Below are 22,716 nucleotides of genomic sequence, written 5' to 3' on the forward strand. Positions count from 1 at the left end.
GTCTGAGTTCAGCTATCATAGCTGCACCGAATGTGATAGTTGGTAGTTGCTTGTGTGAGAAATCATGGATTTTGTGCATTTCCCAACATGTTTATCAGTGGCAAGTTAGCCTTTTGGTATGGGGAAAGGGAGAGAAAAGTGGGCTGACACTTGAACAGCAGCTGTGCCTCATTCTGTACTCACAGTGAGTTTTGCGAGTTAGACCAGATGAATGTAGGTTAAAACCTAGTGTTGCACTGTCACTCACTCTCAACTCGTGTCAGTTTCTTTATGGAATCTCTTTCATCTCTTCCTGAAATGTGTTGAAGTCTCTTAAATTCATGTTAGTTTGCTATTTTTTATTTACTCTTCTCATAAACAGTATGTTTAGGCAGTTGAGCTTCAGGGGGTTTGGAGTCAGTTGAATCTCACTTCCTGGCATGCAGTTGTGTGCAATTTTTAAACTAAAAATGCTGTTTATGTAATACCATTCTAATAAATGGCTGAAGGATTATTTGCTGTGAACAAGTCTAATCTACATATCTCCTAGAGGGTGATAAATCAGATCCTAAAAGGTTCTAGGAACAGCCATAGTGACTTCTTTTTACGTAGCGGTTTAGTATGACAGCCCAATAAACATTCTTATATTAATATTAGGATTTTAAATGGTGTCCTTTGCTTTCCTCTGCCATAATATGGAGAATCTCTGTCTTGCCTGTGTAATTATGAGAAACCATGTGATTAGGCTTTGTTTAATGGTAAAGTTTGTTAAATAGGTACGTTTTTGCATGTGCCCCTTCTTTGATGTTTTCTGTTTGTAATTGTAAGTAGATTATTTTTTTTAACTATGTGAGTTAAACTTTTTGACTCTCCCTCAACCTGTGAAACTTCATCAAAAATCTTGGAATTCTTAAAGGAAACAGTGGCCTGGTTGTGATGGGACTAGTGCTTCCTGGTGTGGGTTGTGGTGCTATTGTATTAAGGAAATGTAACTGTTGAGGGATGGCTGTGAGCATCTTTTGAGATGTGTAGGAGAGTTGTTTTGTTTGTTTGGTTTTTTTTTAAAGAAAACTAGGCATTCCAGTTTTCTGAGCAACTTCTATTAATAGCTACCTGAAATTACTCTGACAGAATGCTGAGGGTAAAATGCGACAGACAGTTATCAAAGTTACATGAGAAATTAGTTTCACCTATGTTTGTAGTTTGACATTTGGTTAGCACTTTGGACATTGTTTTTAACTGCTTCTCAGACCTAAACCTGCCTGTTAGAGAGTTTTCATCACGAATGCATCACTAATTCTTAATTTCCTTTGCATTTTAGATGATCATAGTCGTGTAAAACTGCAAAACACCGAGAATGACTATATCAATGCCAGCCTAGTGGTCATAGAAGAAGCCCAGAGATACTATATTTTAACACAGGTAAGCAGTACTAACTACTAGGCTATTACAGGTGAGGAGGATTTGTACCGTGGTAACTTGTATTTGGATGATTCCTTGTCTTTGAATTCTATATATCTCATGCTAACTGCCTTTTTATTTAATTGTGAACACATTATTTTATATTTTAAGGAAAACCTAAAGGGAATATTTAAATATAAATAATTTACTGAATATAAAACCTCTCAGATATGTCATGCTCTCTTCTTCAGTTCTTTTTGAAATAGGTTGCAACAATACTTTTACCCCTTATTTCGTCTTGTACCTGCCGAGTATGCCTGCAGTAGCTTTTCTTCTAAGAGCACAATAGTAATGATGCCCAAACTGAAACAACCCTTCCCTGAGTTCTTACTGTTTGGTTGTTTGGGGAATTTTTTTTGAAACCAAAACAACCCAAATATAAGATTTTAAGTACTGTAATGATCTGTGCAGTGTGCATTCTTCACACTGCATTCTTCATCTGTGCATTCTTGCCTGTCCTTTTTATCATTCTATTAATAATTTGTTTAAACTTTACAAAGGAAAACTTTTTCCTGTTTCTTGAAGTGAACTATTAACTGTGTTCAAACAATGCTTTGCCTATACACTCTCACACACGTTTTCATTCTTTACTACACAGGGCCCACTGCCTAATACATGTTGTCATTTTTGGCTAATGGTATGGCAACAACAAACCAAAGCAGTTGTCATGCTGAACAGAACTGTTGAAAAAGAATCAGTAAGTAATATTAGGCCTAAAGTTGTACAGTAAGCCACATAATTTTAATGCAGTTGAACAATGTTTGATTATCATATTAAAAGAACAGACTTTCTTATGAGTGTACAGCATAACATGTATTTAATATAACAGTAAAGTGATGGAGCTAATACACAAAATTCAGTTTTGTAGTGAAAACAATGTGTAATAAATATAAATCCAAAAAAGTGAAGGTTAACATTCTAAGAAAGGAGGATGTACAGGTGGAAATAAGGTGGAGTAGATGCAATGAAAGATGCTGTAGAACCAACTGGAAGATAGGATGAGTTTGAACTAAAATATCTTGCAAATCTGATAGAGTAGTATATTTGTTACATAGTCAACTGTAACAACCTTGAAGACAAGCTGCTGCTTGGCAACTGTCAAACTTCTCTAGTTATTTTGGATTCTTTAAAGCTGATGGTATGTGTTCAGAATACACGAATATTGTGTTATGCTGTAGCTTTTCCACTGTGGATTTTAGCTACATATGCATGTCATTTAAGGGTTATGAGTTTTCTTCAGAGTAGATTTTTTTAGTAAGCAAGATTTGACTGTTGCATTAAAAACTCATTTATTTGCTTATGCAAAAATTTAATGGAAAGTCTGAGTGTAGGGCAAGAGGAATAAAGGGCAAGGGACAGTTTTGCATTGTTTTGTTAGTTCATTCTTTTGATTTACTGGATTATTCCAATATTCAGCAAGTCTTGGGAAAACTGGATGTTACATCAGTTATGTAAATGTATGCATGCCAGAAATGGAGGGAGGAAATGTTCTTGAAATAACTGAGTAAAGATCTCCGTTCACTGTGGAGAACTAGAGTGGGGAGCAGGGTTAAGATGTATCTCAAAGTTTGCTAGCCCTGTGATGAAAGCATAAACAGATAAAGCTGGAATGCATAACAACCATTGGAGCAGTTGGAGCAATTTGGCTATAAACACTATGGACTTTGAAAATTCTTTAGACTGGGAGCAGGTACTTGAGTCTCCTGTATTGAGTAACGGGGGGTTTCAGAATCTGCTCTTGCGAGCCCAAGATACTAGGATACTTAATGAGATTCTTATCTTTTATTTTTTTCCTCCTTTTTAAAAAAAACAATAGGTGAAGTGTGCACAATACTGGCCAACAAAAGAAGAGGAAGTTATGACATTCAATGAAACAGGTTTCCGTGTGAGACTAGTATCTGAAGACGTCAAATCCTATTACACAGTACATCTACTACAGTTAGAAAATATCAACGTAAGCTTTTCTCAGTCTGTATGACTCATATTCCTGGGCTTGAGTATATAATGAAACACATTTAGCATGTTGGCACTACAGTTTTGATTGAGCTTTTACATTGGAAATTTAAATGCACTTTTTTTCTGATAATGATGAAGATATCTATGTGGTATATAAGTAAATGAGCTAGACTTGAACTAATCTATGCTTTAAAAGAGATAACAGCTTCAGCATTTTTATATTTGTGTTTTCTATTTGGCAGTACCTTAACATGCTGAATTCTAATTGATGGTAGTGGTGATTGTAAGAGGAGCTGTAAGAAGTACTCTAAAAGGGAGGAACCTAGGAGTTGAAAATTCTGATTTTTTTTTTTTTAAATTTTTTTTTTGGTAAATCAGAAATCAGACTCAGTAATTACAGGTTTTTTTAATGGAACTGTAGTTTTCCACATAATTCAGTCCCATTGGGGTTTTTTGTGGGGAGGGAGGGTTGATTACCACCTGTGGATAGGTAACTTTATCTCCTCTTGCTTACCTCCCCTTTTGCTCCACAGGACCAACCATCCTGTTCTCTTAAAAATTAAGCACTTTGACAATTTAATCAAGTTAAGCTCAAAAAAATTGTTCCTGGCCTGAGCTTGGGTTGGAATTTGCTGCTTCTGTTTCAGAGCTGAAGACAGGATTGAAGAGCTTGTCTGTTTGTTCCAGCTATGTCTTGTAAGATATTCTCTCTCCCTATAAACCTTGCCTTATATTAATTGAAAGGGCTAGTATGGCAAGTTTTATTCAAGGTTGTCTTGTCAGTGGATTTGGAAAAGGAAAGCTTGAAGATGTTCCTTTGCATGTTGTTTTACACAACTAAACATTGATATATTTAGTCAAAGTTATTTGAATTTATAGTAATTATTAATGGTACTTTGAGATTATGTTTCTTAATTTGAAGCCTCTCCCACCAAATCAACATAAAACTTGTCATGTTGTTCCTTGGTCTAATCAGTGTAAGAAGAGCTTTATTCAATTCTGTTGTATTCACCTGAAGAATTGCTGTTTAGTTAGTTTATTGACAGCAAAGGCAAATAAATGAGAAATAGTACTTGTAAGCTAGTGCCTGGGAAAGAGTCCTTTTTGGAAAGCTGAGGCAAAACTAGTGAAAAAGCTTCTTAGTGGAATTATCTGTCTGCCATTAACCCCTAATCGTAAACTTCCTATTTTCAAAGGATCCAATTTTCATATGTATCTGTTTGGACTAATATTATCTGGAAAGTGCAGAAATCCCTTGAGGAACAGCACAATGTGTACTGCAGTAGATATCTGAATTAAAGCTATTGAGCACTTAAATTTCTGAGTTTGCTTGGGACTGATAATGCAGGCCCATCAGTGCTGTACAGTTTTTTCTGTCATGTAAATCATTTTCATAAATACTTGGCAAACTCACTGTAAATTCTATTTTAATGCCCTAGCCCTCCTTTAAGGCTCCATGAATACTGACTACAAATAATATTTTTTATATAAAGGAGCAACAAGAATTCAAACATACTTGGGTACTCAGCCAGAAAAACTACATAGCTTCTAGAATAATATTGAAAATGTTAAGTGCTGCCTTCTGTAAGAATTTGGTAATTATACCATAAAACTTACGGGAACTAAGTGATCACAGTAACTTGAAATGTGAGCTTAACAGTGTTTATACAAGCTATTCTGGAGAGGACTTTGGTGGAGGCAGACTAAGACATTTAGCCACTGGATGCCAGGAATATAAGATGACTCAGTAGCATAATACACTGAATTCCAAGAATAATTAAGAAATCTTAGTGTTTCCTAGAAAACAGAGAGAACTAGAATTGTACTTATAATCCAATCATCGTGAGCTCAAGAAAATTTGTGTTACTGCAACAAATCTAACTAATATGTAAGCAAAATATATACCTATGAAAAATGCTTGTTTAATGTTGTTACCAATGAAACAAACTCTGAATATCTGTTTTTGTTGTTGGTTTTGTTTAGTTAAAAAGCAGTTAGAAGTACAGGTAGCTTGATGGGGTGGGGAGGGGAATATTTGGGATTAGGATTAGGTCAAAGCATTTGATGGTTTGAGTAGTTTATATCTTTTCTAGGCAAACATTTGTTTTTTGCCTTGCTGCCAGGGTAGTCCAATAAAGCTTTGGTGAGGAGATGGGTTTTATTAGTATCTTCCCAAAGGTTTTGAAAATACTTCTAGTGTGCTTTGCCTTACCAGTGATTATTGTGAAATTTGTTGCCAGTCTGCATTTTAGAATAGAGAAGCTTGAGGCTGCCTTTCCACTATGGTCCATTATGTTACATTGTTGGTACCAACTGTCAGCTTTTCAGAAAGTTGACCGCTGCTTTCTGCTGTAATTGTTCAGATTTAGAACTCTCCTTGAAGTAAGACTGATTGTGAAAGTTTCCACAAATCCTTGACTCTTGGAAAATAAGGGTAGAAGGAGAATACTGTGCTCATGTTAAGAGTTTGTAATAATTTCTGTGGGAAGCTATTGCATGTCTGTGATGGGAAGCAAAGTCTCCCCATGTACAAGAGAAATGAGAGGTGTTTATGAGAGCCTTTTGTTAAATGTGTAAAATAACCTGACTGGATGAGGTTGCTAAGTTTTGTGACAGTATTATAGGAGAATTGTTAAATATTGACAGCTAACTTCTGGAAGACTCCACCTAGTGTTGAATATGTATTTTTATATTATTCTTTATTGTTTTTAGCTTTCCTTGTCACAAGAAATAAAACTTTTGTTTGTTTGTAATTTCCTATGTGGTAACCCAGATAGCCTGGAAAAAGATACAATGTGACACATAGTGAAGACTTATAAACAAAACTCAATGGCATTGATGCTGCCTAATTCTGGAAAGCTATAGGAGGGCAAATGAGCATCTGTAGTTAAGGGAAACCAGGGATTGACTGTGTGAGGAAATGGAGCAGTGGAAAGGAATGGAAATTGCTGGAAACATTCATCAAGCTATGTCAGAATGAACTCCTAGAAATAAGAATAAAGCAGCCAAAGGAGAGATCTGCAAAGAAAATAGGAGGAAAAGGGACTAGAAGAAATGAACTAGATTTGATGTTTCACTGTTGCTATGGTACTTTGGGATAATTAATAAACCCCAAGTGGGAATCTTGAATCCTCTGTAAATTGCAAATATTGGAAAATCCCATTAGCAAAATGGATTCTCAATTTAGTACTAAGGCTGTGTGTGACCATTGCTGTCAGCTTAAGATGACACAAGACTGCTTAGTGGCCTTCATTGTGTCTGATCCTGTGAGTGAACCGGGAAGAGCCAGTGTAGCTCACAGAGATAAGATTTGCTTTACTGCTAGTTTCCAATGTCCAAAATTTTAAATGTACTGAGATATTATATTTTTTTTTTCTCTTGGTGAAGGCAAGTGATCTAATGACAAGTGATGTTCTGGGATCTAGTGCTATCTTAATATATAGACATGTGCATGTATGTAATTTTTCAAATGTAGTGTTTCAAAGGGATTTCTGAGACATGGCATACATTTGCTTCTGAATGGTGCACTCACAGGGTATGCACTAGTTATTAAAAAAAACTCAACAGAATGTGGAGATTATTTGGCCCCTTCATCATTGTCATTTTCATGTACATTTTGAAAACCATTTTGCCAAGCATTAGAATGAACAAACACAAGAGACTGTGGTAAAAGTCAGTTGCAGACCTTGAATGTCAGTGCTTAGAATGCTGCCCTTAGAGCATGTCTTCTCATTTTTATATGATCAAATTAATCGTTAATGCAGTTAAGGTGTGATCATTAAATATGGGACTGCTACGGGGTTGTAGGTGTATTTTACACTTTCATATGTTGCACCATTTCAGTAGCAAACTATAAATGATGGCCTTCATAAGGAGTGAGTGACGTTTGACCAACCAGCATTTTTCTGTCTTCACCTATTGTACTTGACACTGAAGGCATCCTGTGAGCATTTTGGTAGTATTTTATTTGTGTTGATGCTCTCAGGCGACTGAACAACCTAAAGTTGTTCAAAGATTATTGTACCTTTTTGAGTGCTTGGATAATCACTGTAAAAAGGTTATGGTAAGACTTGTTTTGATGAAGGTTAATCTAATGGCATTAAATTACTTTTTGGCTCAAGTCCTCGTGTGGATGTCTGCTTGTAACCTGCAGCATGAATTGTGGTTTGATTATGCTGTTAGTGTTGGCAGCACTCAGTGGAGAGCTGTGCAGCGTCGTGGCAACTTTCTGAGTTTTTCACATTTAGCTATGTTGGTTATTCACTGAAAACTTTTCCCAGGAGTTCTTGAACCTTCCACTAGAATAACTTGACTCATTTTCTGGAAGAGTTGTTTGATTAAATGTCCTCTCATGATTATTCAAGGATTTTGAAAATATTTTTTGGTAGCAAGTCTGAAGGAGTAAATCTTGGACAAATATATTGTGGTTACCATAGAATTAGGAGGTTTTCAATTATTACACAGAAATGCATTCACTGTGTATAACGCATATAAAACCTTATGTGTGGGAGGTTTGAGGTATTCAAATGAGCTTTGGCTATATGGTTAGAAACTGCAAATTCAAAGAAGATTGGCCAGTTCCACTGGGACTCATGAAGAAAGATGAAAAGACTAGATATTTTTAAAATGAGCTCAAGTGATGGATCATTGTGGGATGTCCTTCATACAGTATGGGGAGGAAGAAAAAATTAATTCCATGTATTAGAGCTGGGTGAGATGTACAACAGTGCTGTTTAATCTCTCATTTAGAAATACTTATTTTCAGATTAGTGTATGTAGTAACACTTGGCCATGTGCTGGGTTGTTTTTAGGAGGAGGATGCTAGTGTTAGTTACAGTATGGGATTTGCGGGGGGTAAAACCTCAGCAAGCAAACCGAAGATCACCTTTGTTTTCCATAGAGAAGGACATTTTTCTGTCTTGAGGTATAAGGGAGGCTTTCATCTAGAATGCTATTTAAGACTCTTGAGGGGCAGGGTATCAATTAGCACTTAAAAGGACCATCTAGATTCACAGGAAACAAGTTTAGTCTTTGCTTTAGCTAGTATGTGCATTTATCTAATCTCTCCGGTTTTCCTCTTACCTCTTTTTTTTTGGTAAATTGATGTTATTTTCCATAGAAATAGAGGCAATTGCTTAAGAGTATTCTCTTCCATAAAATTCTGGAATTTCCACATTACTTAAAAAAATGTATCTCTTTCTTGATTTTTAAACAAATGTGTCATTTTAGTTGATTAGTGAGATAAACCACTAGGTACAAAGGCCAGTAATAAGATCTCAGTTGAAATTGCAAACTTTTTTTTTAGTCCTTTTTCTTCAGGCAAGTAAAAAAGGGAAATCCTGGTGTATTTATGCAATTTAGGCCTTGGTGCATTTTTCTTTCTATTTGAAGTCACAGTGTGTACTCATTTTCCCAATATGATGGATCAGAGTGTTGTCCTTAGCTAAAAACCAGTTCATATTCCTGGAATATAACTATGCTTTGAAAGTGACTTGGGTCATGTTAAAATCCACTGTTTTCTGTGAAAGTATTGTCAGTCTTGCGAAATCAGACATTGAAGACAAAAGGGGAGATATTTTTGTTACTGTGGTAACCAAGAACTGAATTATTTTCCTTTCACAAAGGAGTTTTGTAAGTTGTCTCTCATAAGAAGACGAAACAGACTGGACAGATGAAGAATGTTAGAATTTATTTGAATTTCATAGCTCTATTTTATTGTTGCTTAGAAAGAAAAACAACTTTTCTGGAATACATAGATATTTTAAATCTTCTTGTGTTCTGACATTGTGGAGGTTTACGTAGATTTCAATCTATGTGGAAAATAAGATGAAATGGAGGGAGGATAAAAATAACCAAACCTTTCTAAAATTCTTGAGCTAAGTCCACAATCAAGTTATGTCAGAATCACCGTGGCAAGGAGTAGCCTGTTAACAGCAGGTCTGAAGTGAGTTCCGTAAAGATATGATCCCAGTTTGTCACCAAAGCTTTTCAGATGATATACATACTTTCTTGCTGTCATTTCAATACTTGCAGTTAGTTGGTCACATTAGAAGTCTGCAGCCCCCTCTCCTAAAACAACTGCATGGTTTTGGAATCATTTGTTAAAGAGAATGAGTATGACCAACAGAAGTCTTTCTGGACATCTTGCTGTTATGGGTTCTTACAGGCCTTGTCCATAAAGCTTGTGTGTCCTCTCAGTAGTGTGGTCTGTATAGGAGATGCTAATACCTCTTGATGTTAAAACTTGCTCTGAGCAGGAGTGGAGAGTTTACAACACTGATTGGTATTTTGTTCAGTTATATTAATAACTGCTGTCAGCCATTAAAGCTGCATTGATGGTAGGAAAAGATAAGTATTTGGGACTAAGTAGTAATGCAAACCAAATGTAACATTGGAAGTTTGAGAAAAAGAAGAAAATGTGTATGGTAATAATTGCGAAGGGGAGAACTATCAACTTAGATAAAATCTGCTTCAGGTTGCACTGTTGGTTGTCATCCAACATGGAGCAGGCTATTAGATTAATTGTCCTAATGAGAGGTTTAAAATAGGAAATAGCTATTGCTTTAGATTGGAGAAACGTGTGCTAACTAAAGTAGAAAAGTTTCTAGTTGTATTGGTTATTTGTTTTTGCTTCTAGAGTGGCGAGTCCAGGATGATCTTTCATTTTCATTATACTACATGGCCAGACTTTGGCGTTCCTGAATCTCCAGCTTCATTCCTGAACTTCCTGTTTAAAGTCAGAGAGTCTGGTTCACTAAATCCTGAACACGGACCTGCAGTAGTTCACTGCAGTGCAGGGATTGGACGTTCTGGCACATTTTCATTAGTAGACACTTGTCTTGTTCTGGTAAGTGTTTGGTCATTTTCTCCATCACCCCTTTCCTTCTCCTAACACCCTGCTTCCTCTCCCAATATGACCTTTTTGGTCACAAGGCTTTAACAGCATTTTTAAGTTAAGGATATGCAAGTGAAAACTTTAGTTAGGATGTAATACTTTTTTTTCTTCACATGGTTGATGGTTTAAAAGCACAGATCTCAAAATATGTTTCTATATACATCTTTAAGTACACTATGCATTTTCAAAGCTTCCTGGAAGGTAAATCGTAAGCATTGTTTTCTATGAGATGTACATAGGAAAGATTGAAGGTTGTGGGCTTTTTTTTTGTTTGTTTTGTGTGTTTGTTTTAATATGAGCTTAAAATTAGGCTTGTGAGTATATATTGATATGACTGAATATAAAAGTCTTTTACATGGGCTATCGTGCAGATCTGACAGACCTTTTTCCTATGGTTGCAGAAATGAGTATCTTTAGAATGAGAACTTGGGTATGCCTCTGGAACACCTGCAGTGTGAAATGGCAGGTGGTGCAGCATTTCCCTAGCTGTGCAGCCTCTGGGAGGTGGGGCTTGGTAGGAAGTTGCAGTACCACGTGAACGAGTAGGGTTTTTGCGGACTTGGTGAACTGCATCATCTGTATTGCTCATAACTTGACTGAAGGTTAAATAACGTTTAAAATCTCTTCCCGTTTTTGTTGTATTTTTTTCTTTGGCAATGCTTGGTAATAGTGAGAAGTACAGCACAGGGTTAGGTTAAACAAGATTTCATTTAAATTATAAGACACTTGTCTTCTGGCTTAGGTCCTCTCAACTTAATTCTTTATTTCTTCTTCAGTTTTCCTGTTTTTCTGCATTTTGAAAGACATAGGAGCAAATTTTGATGCAAGTATGCTTTACTGTTTGATGAATTAAAGTGAATATTGCAAGAAGTACAGATATGTGGTTAAAAGTACCCCATGAATGTTGTGTGGGGGCAAACAAGTACATTGCTGGAATTAGGGGTTCTGCTTTAAGTAAGGAAACTTCTGACACATTCATTCATTCCAGATCGCTGTTCCATTCAGGAGCAGTAGGAAATACTGCTTTACTGTTCTGGTTCTTACTATTTTAAAGTAAAAAATATACGCCTGAATAAAATCAAGTGTAGGTAAATTTCTTATTTTGAAGACTTGATATTAAGGTACTGATTTATTTGGTTAATACATGATTGTTGGTTTGTTCACAATAAGCTTTCATTACATACTTTGCTTTTTTTTCCTGTAAAAATAATTTAGCAAAAATTTTCAGATTGAATTTTATGACTAATTTTTACTTGTAATTCTTTCTTTGTATATTGTCTCTCTTTATCAATAGCAGTGACACATTTGATCTAACTTTCTTTACAGATGGAAAAAAAAGACCCTTTTTCTGTAGATATTAAAAAGGTTTTATTGGACATGAGAAAATATCGAATGGGACTTATTCAGACTCCTGATCAGTTAAGATTTTCGTATATGGCTGTAATAGAAGGAGCAAAATTTATAATGGGAGATTCAACTATACAGGTAAGTATTTAGCTCCGTGTATTGAACAAAAATGGTAGACTGATAACAGTAATGAAAAATGAGCTCTGAACTATTTCAAAACATGTAACTTTGTGGAATTTAAATAATTTGCCTAGAAGGTTTTAAGAGGATATCAGATCAGTGCCTTCTCTCAGCTAAAATTTTAATCCTATGTACTTGGCACCTTTACACAAAATATAAACATAAATTGTCTGTACAAATGTGCTTGGTTTGGGGTTTTTTGGGTTTTCTTTCTTTTTTTTTTTAAATAGGTATCTTCAATACTGGAAAGCAAAAGTAATGCCTAGTATCACTTTGAGAAGATAGCAAGGATCTTTTTAGGATTTCTTGATCTTTGCTCTATATTTTCTTAATAATAAAGTTGCCTGATGCTAGACATCACATTTATTAGTAAAGTTGATTTTTTTCATAAGCTTTAAAATTTGTGTGTAGCAAAAAATACTGAGTTTTGGGGCAGACAGATTACCAAATCTTAGAATTTCTTCAGAGTGACTCACAGATCTAACAGTAGCTACAGCTGCTTTAAATGGCTGGGACTAGATGAGAGGGAGGACTGGAAAACATTTAATTCTGCTTTCATATGCTAGGGCTTTTTTTGGTTTGTTGTTTTCTTAAAGTCATGAATGACGCAGATAAGCTGAAACACATTTCCTCTTTTCTGTGGTTCTGGTAGTTGTCAGATTCTTCTATGACAAGTGATTCTTCACTTGATATGTAAATAATTTCTCATAACTCCTAGTTGACAGCTAGGTAGTGTGCTGCTGGTCTGACTCTGCATCATAAGCCTAGAAAATGGCACGATTTATCCTAACACTAATTTAGCCTCCGTATTTTCTGGAAGCTGTTTCTGGTGACAGGAGGGTATTATCTTGAATAGTTCTTCTGCTTTGTGTTTTAAAAAGATATGCTCCAAATTGTGCGCAGCACTTACCCATCTAGATCTCAGGCTTTCTTGTTTCTGGATATAAAGGAGCATTGTCAACTCAGAGGGCTGTTTGTCTGGCTCAGGTGTGTTATTTCTTTGTACTAAGAGAATGCCTAAGAAGGCACACTCTCATTTGTACTTGTTTCTTGTTAGGATTGTTCAGATCATCTTTCTTAAACCGGTGTTTTCCACAATATAAGCACTTGCCATGGTGCTTTCAGGCCTCAGGGTCATATGAAGAAAAGCTACTGTCAGAGTATTTCCCATTTCAAGGTCAGCTAGATGTTTTTTTTTCTTTATTTCCCTCCTCCCCATATGGAGGTGTTTACTTACCTCTGCTAGTGACAGGGAGGGCATGAAGTCATTGAATGCTTCTCCAGTATAACATTACTCAACTGTTCATCTCTGACATTGCCCTGGATTTCGAAAGTCAGTAAACTGTGCAGACAAACACGATGTATATTTGAACCTTTACTTGCTTACAGCTGCTAGTAGGTGCAACCTGCTACTTGTAGCAGGAGGTGATCCCCATTTAGCACCCATGGGATTTCCACCTGTGACTGAAGGGAAGGACCATACGCTCGTCTAGGTTGTCCTGAAGCCCTGTAGAGGTGTGTGATTGCTGTTCTGCTGCATGGTGCTGTAGCTGAAACAGTTACTTGCTTCTTGATTATGCTACAGCACTGCACTACATAATAGGAATGATGTAGAACAGGATTGAAGTTTCAATTTCTGTGAAATTACATCATGAAAAGATAAGTTAGTGTTGCTTCAACAATGAAGTAACTTGCCACTTTCAGAAAAATCTGTTGAAATGAGCGATCTCTGGAAAACAAATTTGTGGCATTGAAAGGACAAACAAAGTTGAAATGTGTTTTGCAGGCAGAGAATATTATAATTCTAGCCTGAAATACGTGAATCCAAAAAACTGTATCAGACATTCACACAATTCTTTCAGCTGAACATCTTGATATGCCTTTAGGTGGTCTCCATTCATTCCAAGTGGCAATTCAAGCCCAAAGTCGTAGCTCCTCTACACAGACTAGAATTAGAATTCTGTAATTTTACATGCTAATTTTAGGTGAGAATTGTAATTTATATTTATATAATATATTTTTTATATAACCCATCAAAAAGTTATATAGTTAATAATTTTAAGGACAATTGTATTTCTCAAAGCAGACTTTGTTAATTCTTTCTTTCTTCCAGACATAGTTTCTCAAGACACAGTGTAGTATTTCAGTTCCTGAGATATGTTTTCATTTGTTTTTGGAAGGGGCTTTGTTGGGTTTTTTTTTGTTTGTTTGGGTTTTTTGAAAGTTGCTTGTACTACCATAAAGTGGCGCAGGTAACTCAGCAAGACAATTGTCCTTTTCCATCTGCTCTCAAGTTTTACGCTGTTTCACCAGTCCTGCTGCTCGTGTAGTCTTGTCATAGATATTTAAACTTTATATTGACAGCCTTTGAGCTGTTGTTAATTACATATTTAAAATAGAAATGTTGGTGGGAAGCTCATTCTGTTTAATGAGAGGAGGAAAATTATCTCTGGTTTCAGTTCTTTCTCTGTGTTTTATCACTCCAGATGTAATCTGTATTTATCGTAGTCGGCAAGTCTCTCATGGGCACAACCGTGTCTTCTAAAAGGCCTTTTCCTCTGACAGTTAGAGGACCTACTGCTAAGTGGGATTTACATTTGTTAGTGGTTGTCTCTTTTTTTGGGCCTTTTTTGTATAAGACAAAACAAAGAAAACTTCTGAGAATGAAGTGTCTTGTGCCCTTTTTGAATTTCAGATCTACCCTAGAAGATCCTCTGCAGTATAGGGAGCAGTTCATTGTTTCAGTGTATTCAGTGCATTTATAAGTAGCTGAGGGGTTTTGACATTGCTTTCAGAGTTTGATTCTTAGTTTAGACCAGCAATCTTGAATTCATTCCACAGATGAGAATCTAGCACTTGTTCTGTGAAAAGTCAATTTTCAGTTGATTTTTCCTATAGCCATTTAAAAGTAACATTCCCCCCCCGCCCCCGCCAAGTTTTTGTGTGTCTTTACAGCCTGGCTGACCTGTATGAGAAAAGAGATGATAGTTTTATAGGAGCGATTCTTTTCCTTCTTGTTACTTTTCTATATTTTTTTTTTTTCCTGAATGAAATTCTGTTGCAAGAAGTCATTCAAACTATTCATCATTGGGGTAGTTGCCCCTTAGGACAGAGATCTAACAAAGCAGTTTTACTTCTGATGTTTGGGATGGTTTTTTTATTCCATCTCATTTCAGATTACATGGCAAAACAAGGTGAATGTCTGTCTTATGCTGCATTAGCTCTTTGAGATAATGGACCACTAAGGTGAAATAATAGGCCATGACTTTGACATAAAAAACCCTAGATTTTTTTTTCATTGGCATTGCAAGATTTTCCCATTCTTTCTTCATAGGCAGTTCTTGCATACAAGGTCCTACTGCATTTTGGAGCTGGGACAGGTTAACAGAGAGTAGAGAGAGATGGAAAGTAATGGACAGTGCAGGACTATACAGGACAAGTCACTTCCTCATTGTGGAGCTACTGCAAGTGGTACAGACTCTGAAATTAGTGGCCCCTTACCTTTGCTGTAGCGTTATCCAGGAGAAATATTGAAAGAGGTCATTGTTTGGGAAAGTGTATCTTCCCTTAACCTTATTTCTTCATCCAGCTTTTGGGATTTTTTTTTTTGTCTTGATCTCATAAAATCTCAAAATCTTGAGCAAATAGGGCCCTCAGTGTCAGGAGGATGTTTGAAATATGTTCTCCTTGTTTGCAGAAACGGTGGAAGGAGCTCTCTAAGGAGGACCAAGCATCAAGTTCTGAGCAGTCTCCTCCACACCCAACCAAAATAACCACAGAGAAGTACAATGGGAACAGCATCGGCCTGGAGAGCAAAGAACAGGCGGAGAAAATAAATACTGACCTGTCCACTAAAGTTCAAGATATCACAGATGGAAACATTGAAAGGTAGGCAAGATGAAGAAAAATGTTTAGAAGGCATATACACTATTTTAAAAGAGTGAATTATTGTATACTTTTCTTACTGTAAGGAAACGTCAGTATCTTTCTTCAGTAGAGGGAAGGGACAGATGGTATTTGACTGTCGTAATTATTTTAAAAACACAGCTCCATTTATTTCTTGTTATAAAGTTTTATTGTTTAAAGATGAAGAGAAATATCTCTAACTGAAGCTGCTCATCCTTGAAATCATTTTCCTACAGACTGTAAACTCTGTGATGCAGTGTGAATAAGGTCTAAAAAGTACCCTTCATAATCTGAGGCTGATTTTTAAATACAATGTGAACTTCTGTTTGTGTTTTTGTGGTATTATATATTTTTACAAAGGTTTGGTCACCTACCACTTTGTGTGGCGATTGAAATTGAGTCTTTGAAGATGTTACCCTCCACTCATGTTAGCTGGAACTGCTGTAAATAGGTTTCTGTGGTTCAGCTGTGGCATGGGATTTGTCTTTCTGTCAAGTTTCTCTGCCTCATGAGTACTGCTGCCTCAGCTGTGAAGTGCTGTACAGGGAATCTTCCTCTGAACTGCTGTGCCTTGAGGCGCTGCCCAACTGGCAGCCCCAGGGTGCAGACAGGGCCCTGCCACGTGGGAGGGAGCAGCAGCTGTCCCAGAAGGCTGCAAGGTGGGATGAGTGTTCAGTGTAGGTAGAGTGGGATTCTGAAATAACAGGTGGCTTCCCAAATGCCCTGAGGAGTTTATCTTTGTGTCTTACAGTGACTCTGTAGACGTTTGAAGAAACCCCTTCACAAGCAGGAAGGGGGACATGGGTGGGAGTGTGGTCATTGTGTGCCAGGACTTGGACAAAGCATTTTTTAATGTCAGTTACACATTGTAAGGATACCTTTGGAGATAAGAACTACAAGGCAGCCTTGATAGTGTAACAACATATAAGTGATTTTTATAGCCCATGTCCTTGGTCAAGATTTGGTTTGCACCCCAAGATGAGTGTTATTAAATCTGCACACAGGCTAAGCACCATGCAGCCGCTGGCTCACACCCCCTGTCCCAGTGGGATGGGGAGGAGCGTCGGGGAGAAAAAACCAAAACTCATGAGTTGAAATAAGAACAGTTAATAACTAAAGTGAAATTATAGTAAACATTATAGTAATACCTTTGAAAAAGAATATAACAAAAAAAGAGGTTTTTTTTTTTTTATTAGCAAGCGATGTACATTGCAATTGCTCACCACCCACTGACCAATGTCCAACCAGTGATCTGCCTCTCCCCATCAACTCCCCCCAGTTTATATACGGAGCATGACATGCTGTGGTATGGAACAGCCCTTTGGCTAGTTGGGTTCAGCTGTCCTGGCCATGCTGCCTCCCAGCTTCTTGTGCAGCTCCAGTCTACTCACTGTCAGGGCAGGGTGAGAAGCAGAAAAGGCCTTAGCGCTGTACAAGCACTACTTGACAATAACCAAAACATCTCTGTGTTATCAATGTTCTGTTCAGCATAAATTCAAAACGCAACCCTGTAGCAACTACTAGGAAGAAAATTAACTCTACCCCACCTGAAACCAGGATAATAGGTTAGGATCAATATATCAGGGAGGCTGGTGTCAGCTCTGCAGTGGAGACACATGCTGAAGTACTGTGAATGTTTGCATGTGTTACCTGACTCTGCATATAAAAGCAGCTTCCATGCAAAATTCTATGGGGCACTAATGGGGTGAAAGAGTAAGCTCAAGTAATCAAGCTCATTCTGTTCCCTGTTGAATGGCATAGGCTAAGCACAACTTAAATCTTTACACATGTCATTTACTTGTGTCAGGAGGCTTCACTGATGTGAAAGTGTCTACTTCAAGGTTGTTAGAATAAAGATTGCTTGGTTTACATTTTATATTGTGCTGCCATATGCTACTGGTGGGTTGTTAACTATTGGGAGCATGATAGGAAGAGGTTTGCTTTAATATTTTAATAGCCTTTTTTGTGTTCTACAAATTGAGCTTTACCTTTTCTTTTTTTTTTTCTTTAATTAGTGTCCGAAAACGACTGCGAGAGGATAGAAAAGCTAACACAGCACAGAAGCTGCAGCAGATGAAGCAGAAACTAAATGAGACTGAAAGAAAAAGAAAAAGGTGGTTATATTGGAAACCTATTCTCACTAAGATTGGGTTTGGTACACTGATTTTAGTTGGCGCTTTTTCTTGCTGGAAAATGTATTTTCAAGAACATTCCTTGTAAGTAAAGAGTAGCCTGGCTGCTCCAGCAGCTGACTTTGCTGCAAGTTAAGGACTAGGGGTGTGACTTTAAGCAGTAAACTCTTTACACCTGGAATTGGGTACAGATCATTATGTACGATAGTGAAGTGATGTAAACTTGATCCCATGTCAGCATCTCAGGACATTCCACTGCAGGTACTTAGAAAAATGAACTGCTGTCCCCCAAGAGAGGTGATGTTTGGTTCTTTATATGAGCAGGTACAAACTTGCTGCAACTGTTTATACACTTTTTAAAATGGTGTTCTACCAGATCTTGAGCAAACCCTGAACTGCAGAGGTTTAGCTACTGAAGGCTGTCTGGATTTAAATTTACATGCCTGACTTAAGCAATAAACAGTGTTGTATCATTTACGTTATTAATGCAAAGAAGTTATCCTTAAATGTGTGTAATGTGTAATGTACTAGTGACCTGAACATAAACATTTTATATTCTTACGACCTAGGATAAATATATTTTATAATTGCATATTTAATCTTTTTGTAGTTCACTGTACTTTTAAAAGCTCAGTTTGTACAAATTTCTGACCAAAAAGAATTTGATTTTGAAACAAAATGTAATTACAATTTGTGCATGAAAATAATAGTGCAACCATTCCCCATATTTTGACTTTCCCAGTTTATGATATGAGCAGCTAGGGGTCTGATGAAGCACTGACCAATTTCTACTCTGTTAATCTGCATTCCTTATTTATTTTTTTCTTGTAGTTTTCATTATTTAAGTAAGGCTTGGAAGTTGGCTCTTTTTTTTTTTTAAGCTTTTGAGAACTTAGCCCCCACTGAAAAGCAAACTCATAAATTGATTAATGTATTCCAACTTCAACTACTGTTTGAAGGCCAGCATTGTTACAGTTCAGACATTCCATTAAATGTGAAGCGATGCTTTGTGTGTCTATAGATCTTAATTGCTAGAAAGAATAATTTTTTTTCATCAGTAATAGGTGTAGAAAGCACATCAAAGGAAACTACAGCTGGATTTCCAAAGGTGGTTTTAGTAGGAAACAAATGTTGGTAGTGTTTCCCTGTCCCCAGTATGTTTGGCTGTATTACCCACTTCTGTAACTTCACAATTTTGAGAACTTCTTTTCAGGTTCCCCAGCACTGTATTAGAGAGGTGTGACTTAAATTGCATAACAGCTAGTATTTTGGGAATAACTTGGGCTGTCATCATCAAAATTGTGGAGCACTCCCTTTCCATTTGTTGGTAAAACTTTCTAATTAGTAATTCAACAGAACCAACTTTCTGTCCTCTGAATTCTCTTTGAATATAGAGGTCATACATGGCTGCGTGTAGCTTGCTGTCGTTCAAACTGAGTCCTAATAATTTGTGGTATTGGACTGCACTTTGAGACCCGGAGTTTGTTTATTCCAGCATTGCTTTGTTGGGTGACTTCAGAGAAGTCCATGTATTCTCCTAGCTTGGTTGTTTCCTGTTAGATATGGGATTTTGATGGAGGTCTTCTTTTCTTCCTCCCCCCCCCCCCCCCCTTTTGTCCTTTTGTAAAAGCACTTCTTGGATTTACTGCTGAAAAAATACTACAAGAGCTAGATAATTTACTTTGCTCCTATCCGAAGGAGTTGACTTGAAAGGTTTCCAGTACACTCAAGCTTACTAGTAACATACCAGGCATGGGGCCCAAGGAGTCCAGCATTACTATGCAAAGCTGAGTTTACTTTTTGAAAGCCTCGTTTCACAATAGCTAATACTATTTTGGACTACGCTGTTTAGATTGTAAACAAATACTTAAGGGCCCAGATAAGGAAAACAAATGTAGTTACATGCAGTTCTGCATTTGGGGAGTTGTGTGCCAGTAAAACAAGTTTGTCCTGTGATGCTGCTGACCAGCGAGGCAGCAGCTCTCATGGCAAAAGGTCTTCCGCAGGGCCGTGGCATGGGTCAGGTGGGCAGCCAGGGCCATGTTTACGTGTTTAAAGACATTTTGTTATGTTTAGAGCCACAAGAACCCTCTGAGCCAAAAAGAGGCTTGGCAAAAGATTGGTTTTTTTTCTTCTTTACAATGGGAGGATAGATTTTTCAGTATCAGCTGTAACAGATAGTAGGTGTAAATATATGTGCCTTATAAAGATGTTTTGGTTGTGGAAAAGCATGGGGAATTTAATTAAAGGCTCTGTAACAGAAATACTCCAGATTTTATTCTAAAGACTTAAAAGCAACTGAGGAAGGAAAAAGTGCAGGCAAAACCTTCAGGGAAATCACACTGTCACTTTCAGCCTTTCTGTTTGCATGAGGAGCATGGGCCACCAGTGTCCCACTGACGCTGAGCTCTGTATCTTGTCAAGTTGTCACTTGAATTTTTTTCCGATTCCATCTTCTGAGTTCTGGCTTTTTGATTCTCTCCATTCTTAGTAGGTGTTCCTCTGCTCTGGGTGGGGTGAGACAGGGCAGGAGGGTCCATCTTGCATCGTTTCATAGTACTTGATGAAGTGCAGTAGGGCTTGCACATTCACCAGTCGATCTGTAAAACTTTGGTTTCATGACTGTGTTTGTCTTGAGAGTCTAACAGTTAAGGACCATATACCAATAAAAGTCTTGGACAAAACTGTTTTGTGCAGTGAATTGTTCATGACACTATGGGTGTAGGAAGTGAAATGAAACATTAGATCCTGTAGTACGTTCCAAGAGGCAATTTGGATAAAACTCCTTTCTAGGCCATTAGTAATTGTTAACCAAAATCTGGGGGACGCCTGGTCTCTTTGCTGCAAACTGAGCCCTTGTGACTTTGTTATTCTGTGGGTTTTAAACCTGCAGCAGTCTTGCACAACTTGAACGTTAAATAAGAACTAATACGGGCCAAAATGAAGAACTGGTCATCCCAGTGAGCTCTATCACAGGAAATGCTTAAAGAGGGTAAAAGTGAAGGATGTGCCTTCTGCCCCCTCTCCTGCTTCCCCTCCCGCCCCAACTTCTGGCAAGCTCCTGGCTGGTCCTGTGCTGCTTCTCAAATGCTGTTGCACTCAATTCCATGTGTTCCTGTGCTTGGTTTATCTGGAAATACATCAGCCAAAATACTTGATGCGTAGTGGACTTCCTTGAATTTAATTAAGTGATGTTTGATTCTCATGTGAACACTTCTGTACAAGTCATGCACACTTATAAAAAGTCCCTAACAAGTGTTTGTACCACTGTGGCGAGGAGTTTGCAAACTCGGAGTGAGTCCTTTAGATTGTCTGTTGGTGTTCTTGATGCAGGGACAGTCCATTTTGAGTGACGGTACATCTGTGTATTTCTTGAAACATATTAGGTAAAATCATTGAACTCAGTATGAAATAGCAATTTGAAAAGATTATGGATTTATTTCATGGAAGTAAGATGTTGCAAGTGAAACTTCGCTTATTTTGTTAAGCCTTGAGTAAAATGGTCTACTGGCATCAATTTATTTCCCACTGAAAAAGGTAGAGATGTAAATGTGTATGCCCGTATGTGTGACTGGACTGTGCAGGCAATGAAAAAGCCTGGCTAGCTTTAAGTTTAATGAATGTCAACCAAATCCTTCAGTTTGCTGTTTGGCATTATAGTTAAACCTGAGACACTTGAGGATTGCACAAGGACCTAAATTAACAATGACAAAAGAGGAAGTCTTCTGCATGGCTGAGTGCCTTAAGTCAGAGGACAAAATTTGCAAAGCTGATGTAACACTTGGTAGTCTTCCTGGGCTTTTTTGTTTTCCCCCAGAATTTTAGGTCAGTCTTTCATTTTCCTGTACGAAAAATAAATGTGTTCAAAATTGTATCTCTGTCTGAGTCTTTATTTAAATTGGAAGGATAAATACTTGGAAGACATTTTTAAAATGTGTCTTAACTGATGAAAGAAAGCTGCTTTATAAATCAGTGTAGTGCTTGCAGAACACAGAGCGTTTTACTTGCAGTACCTTCTAAGTACCGCATTCCTCAGGGAAGGCTCTACTCCCTAAGAACAGAATGTCCCATGTTGGGATGCCTTCCTCACTATCCCCACCCTTTGCCTAGAAACACTGATTGCCATGCTGCTGTGCCAGGACTGGTATACAGACCCTTGAGAGGTGATGTTAGTGTCCTGCTGCTTAGCCTCCTCTAGTCCCGCTAAGGCCCAAGAGGGCTCCTGCAGCGCTGGGGGTGAAGTACAGGAGGAGGTGGTTTGCTGAACCGAGACCTCTGCTTGGAGCTGCCCAGCAAGTTTGTGCCTGACTGTGATGTGGACATGCCTTTCCCAGGGTGTGTGCTGCAGGCTAACAGTGGGCAGTAGTCACTACAGGGGATGCGTGAGGAGCTGTTTGGTGTTTATAGTGAGCTGCAAAGCCCCTCTCTTAGTTCTTTCTTTTTTTCCTCCATGCTGTGTACTGAATCGGTGACTTTCTTCTGCATTGTATGTCGCAGGCCGAGACTGACTGACACCTAAGCCTTCAAGACTTGCGAATATTCTGCAGCTATAAACTGCAAATTATTGACATGCAAAGCAAGACATGAACCCCTCTTCGGGAACAAAAAGTGAGGTCTGTTAAGTACCAAGAAGACCTCAGTTAAGTGTTTACAGCGTAAACCGCACCGGGGGGAAGAAGACCACCAGCAGCGTGCTACTTTGCAAAACAAAATAACTTGCTGTCTTTTGTTTTTATAATGCCTGTTATTAATGTAGAAAGATGTAAAAGAAATAAATTAGGAAATATTTTGTTTTGTACTGCCATTCTTATTGTATTTTTATACTTTTTGGCAGCATTAAATATTTTTTTAAATGGACAA

At 37.6% G+C, this 22,716-nt stretch overlaps 1 protein-coding gene across 3 annotated transcripts in view; it reads left to right on the forward strand.

Annotated features, from left to right (window-relative positions):
- Positions 1-22,716, forward strand: part of PTPN2 (protein tyrosine phosphatase non-receptor type 2) — a 32,647-nt gene extending 9,931 nt beyond the window's left edge. Inside the window, exons 3-10 of one of the 3 annotated variants that reach the window (XM_061994479.1) lie at positions 1,301-1,401; positions 2,039-2,137; positions 3,257-3,394; positions 10,034-10,243; positions 11,618-11,776; positions 15,516-15,706; positions 17,740-17,838; positions 22,354-22,716. In XM_061994479.1, the coding sequence (XP_061850463.1) occupies positions 1,301-1,401; positions 2,039-2,137; positions 3,257-3,394; positions 10,034-10,243; positions 11,618-11,776; positions 15,516-15,706; positions 17,740-17,838; positions 22,354-22,375 (1,019 nt within the window). In that variant the 3' untranslated portion in view covers positions 22,376-22,716. Of the gene's footprint in view, positions 1-1,300; positions 1,402-2,038; positions 2,138-3,256; positions 3,395-10,033; positions 10,244-11,617; positions 11,777-15,515; positions 15,707-17,739; positions 21,731-22,353 lie in introns of those variants that run through there. The other 2 variants (XM_061994478.1, XM_061994480.1) reach the window with 2 other exon arrangements.

Source organism: Colius striatus, chromosome 4 (assembly GCF_028858725.1).
Source record: "Colius striatus isolate bColStr4 chromosome 4, bColStr4.1.hap1, whole genome shotgun sequence".
Taxonomy (NCBI): domain Eukaryota; kingdom Metazoa; phylum Chordata; class Aves; order Coliiformes; family Coliidae; genus Colius; species Colius striatus.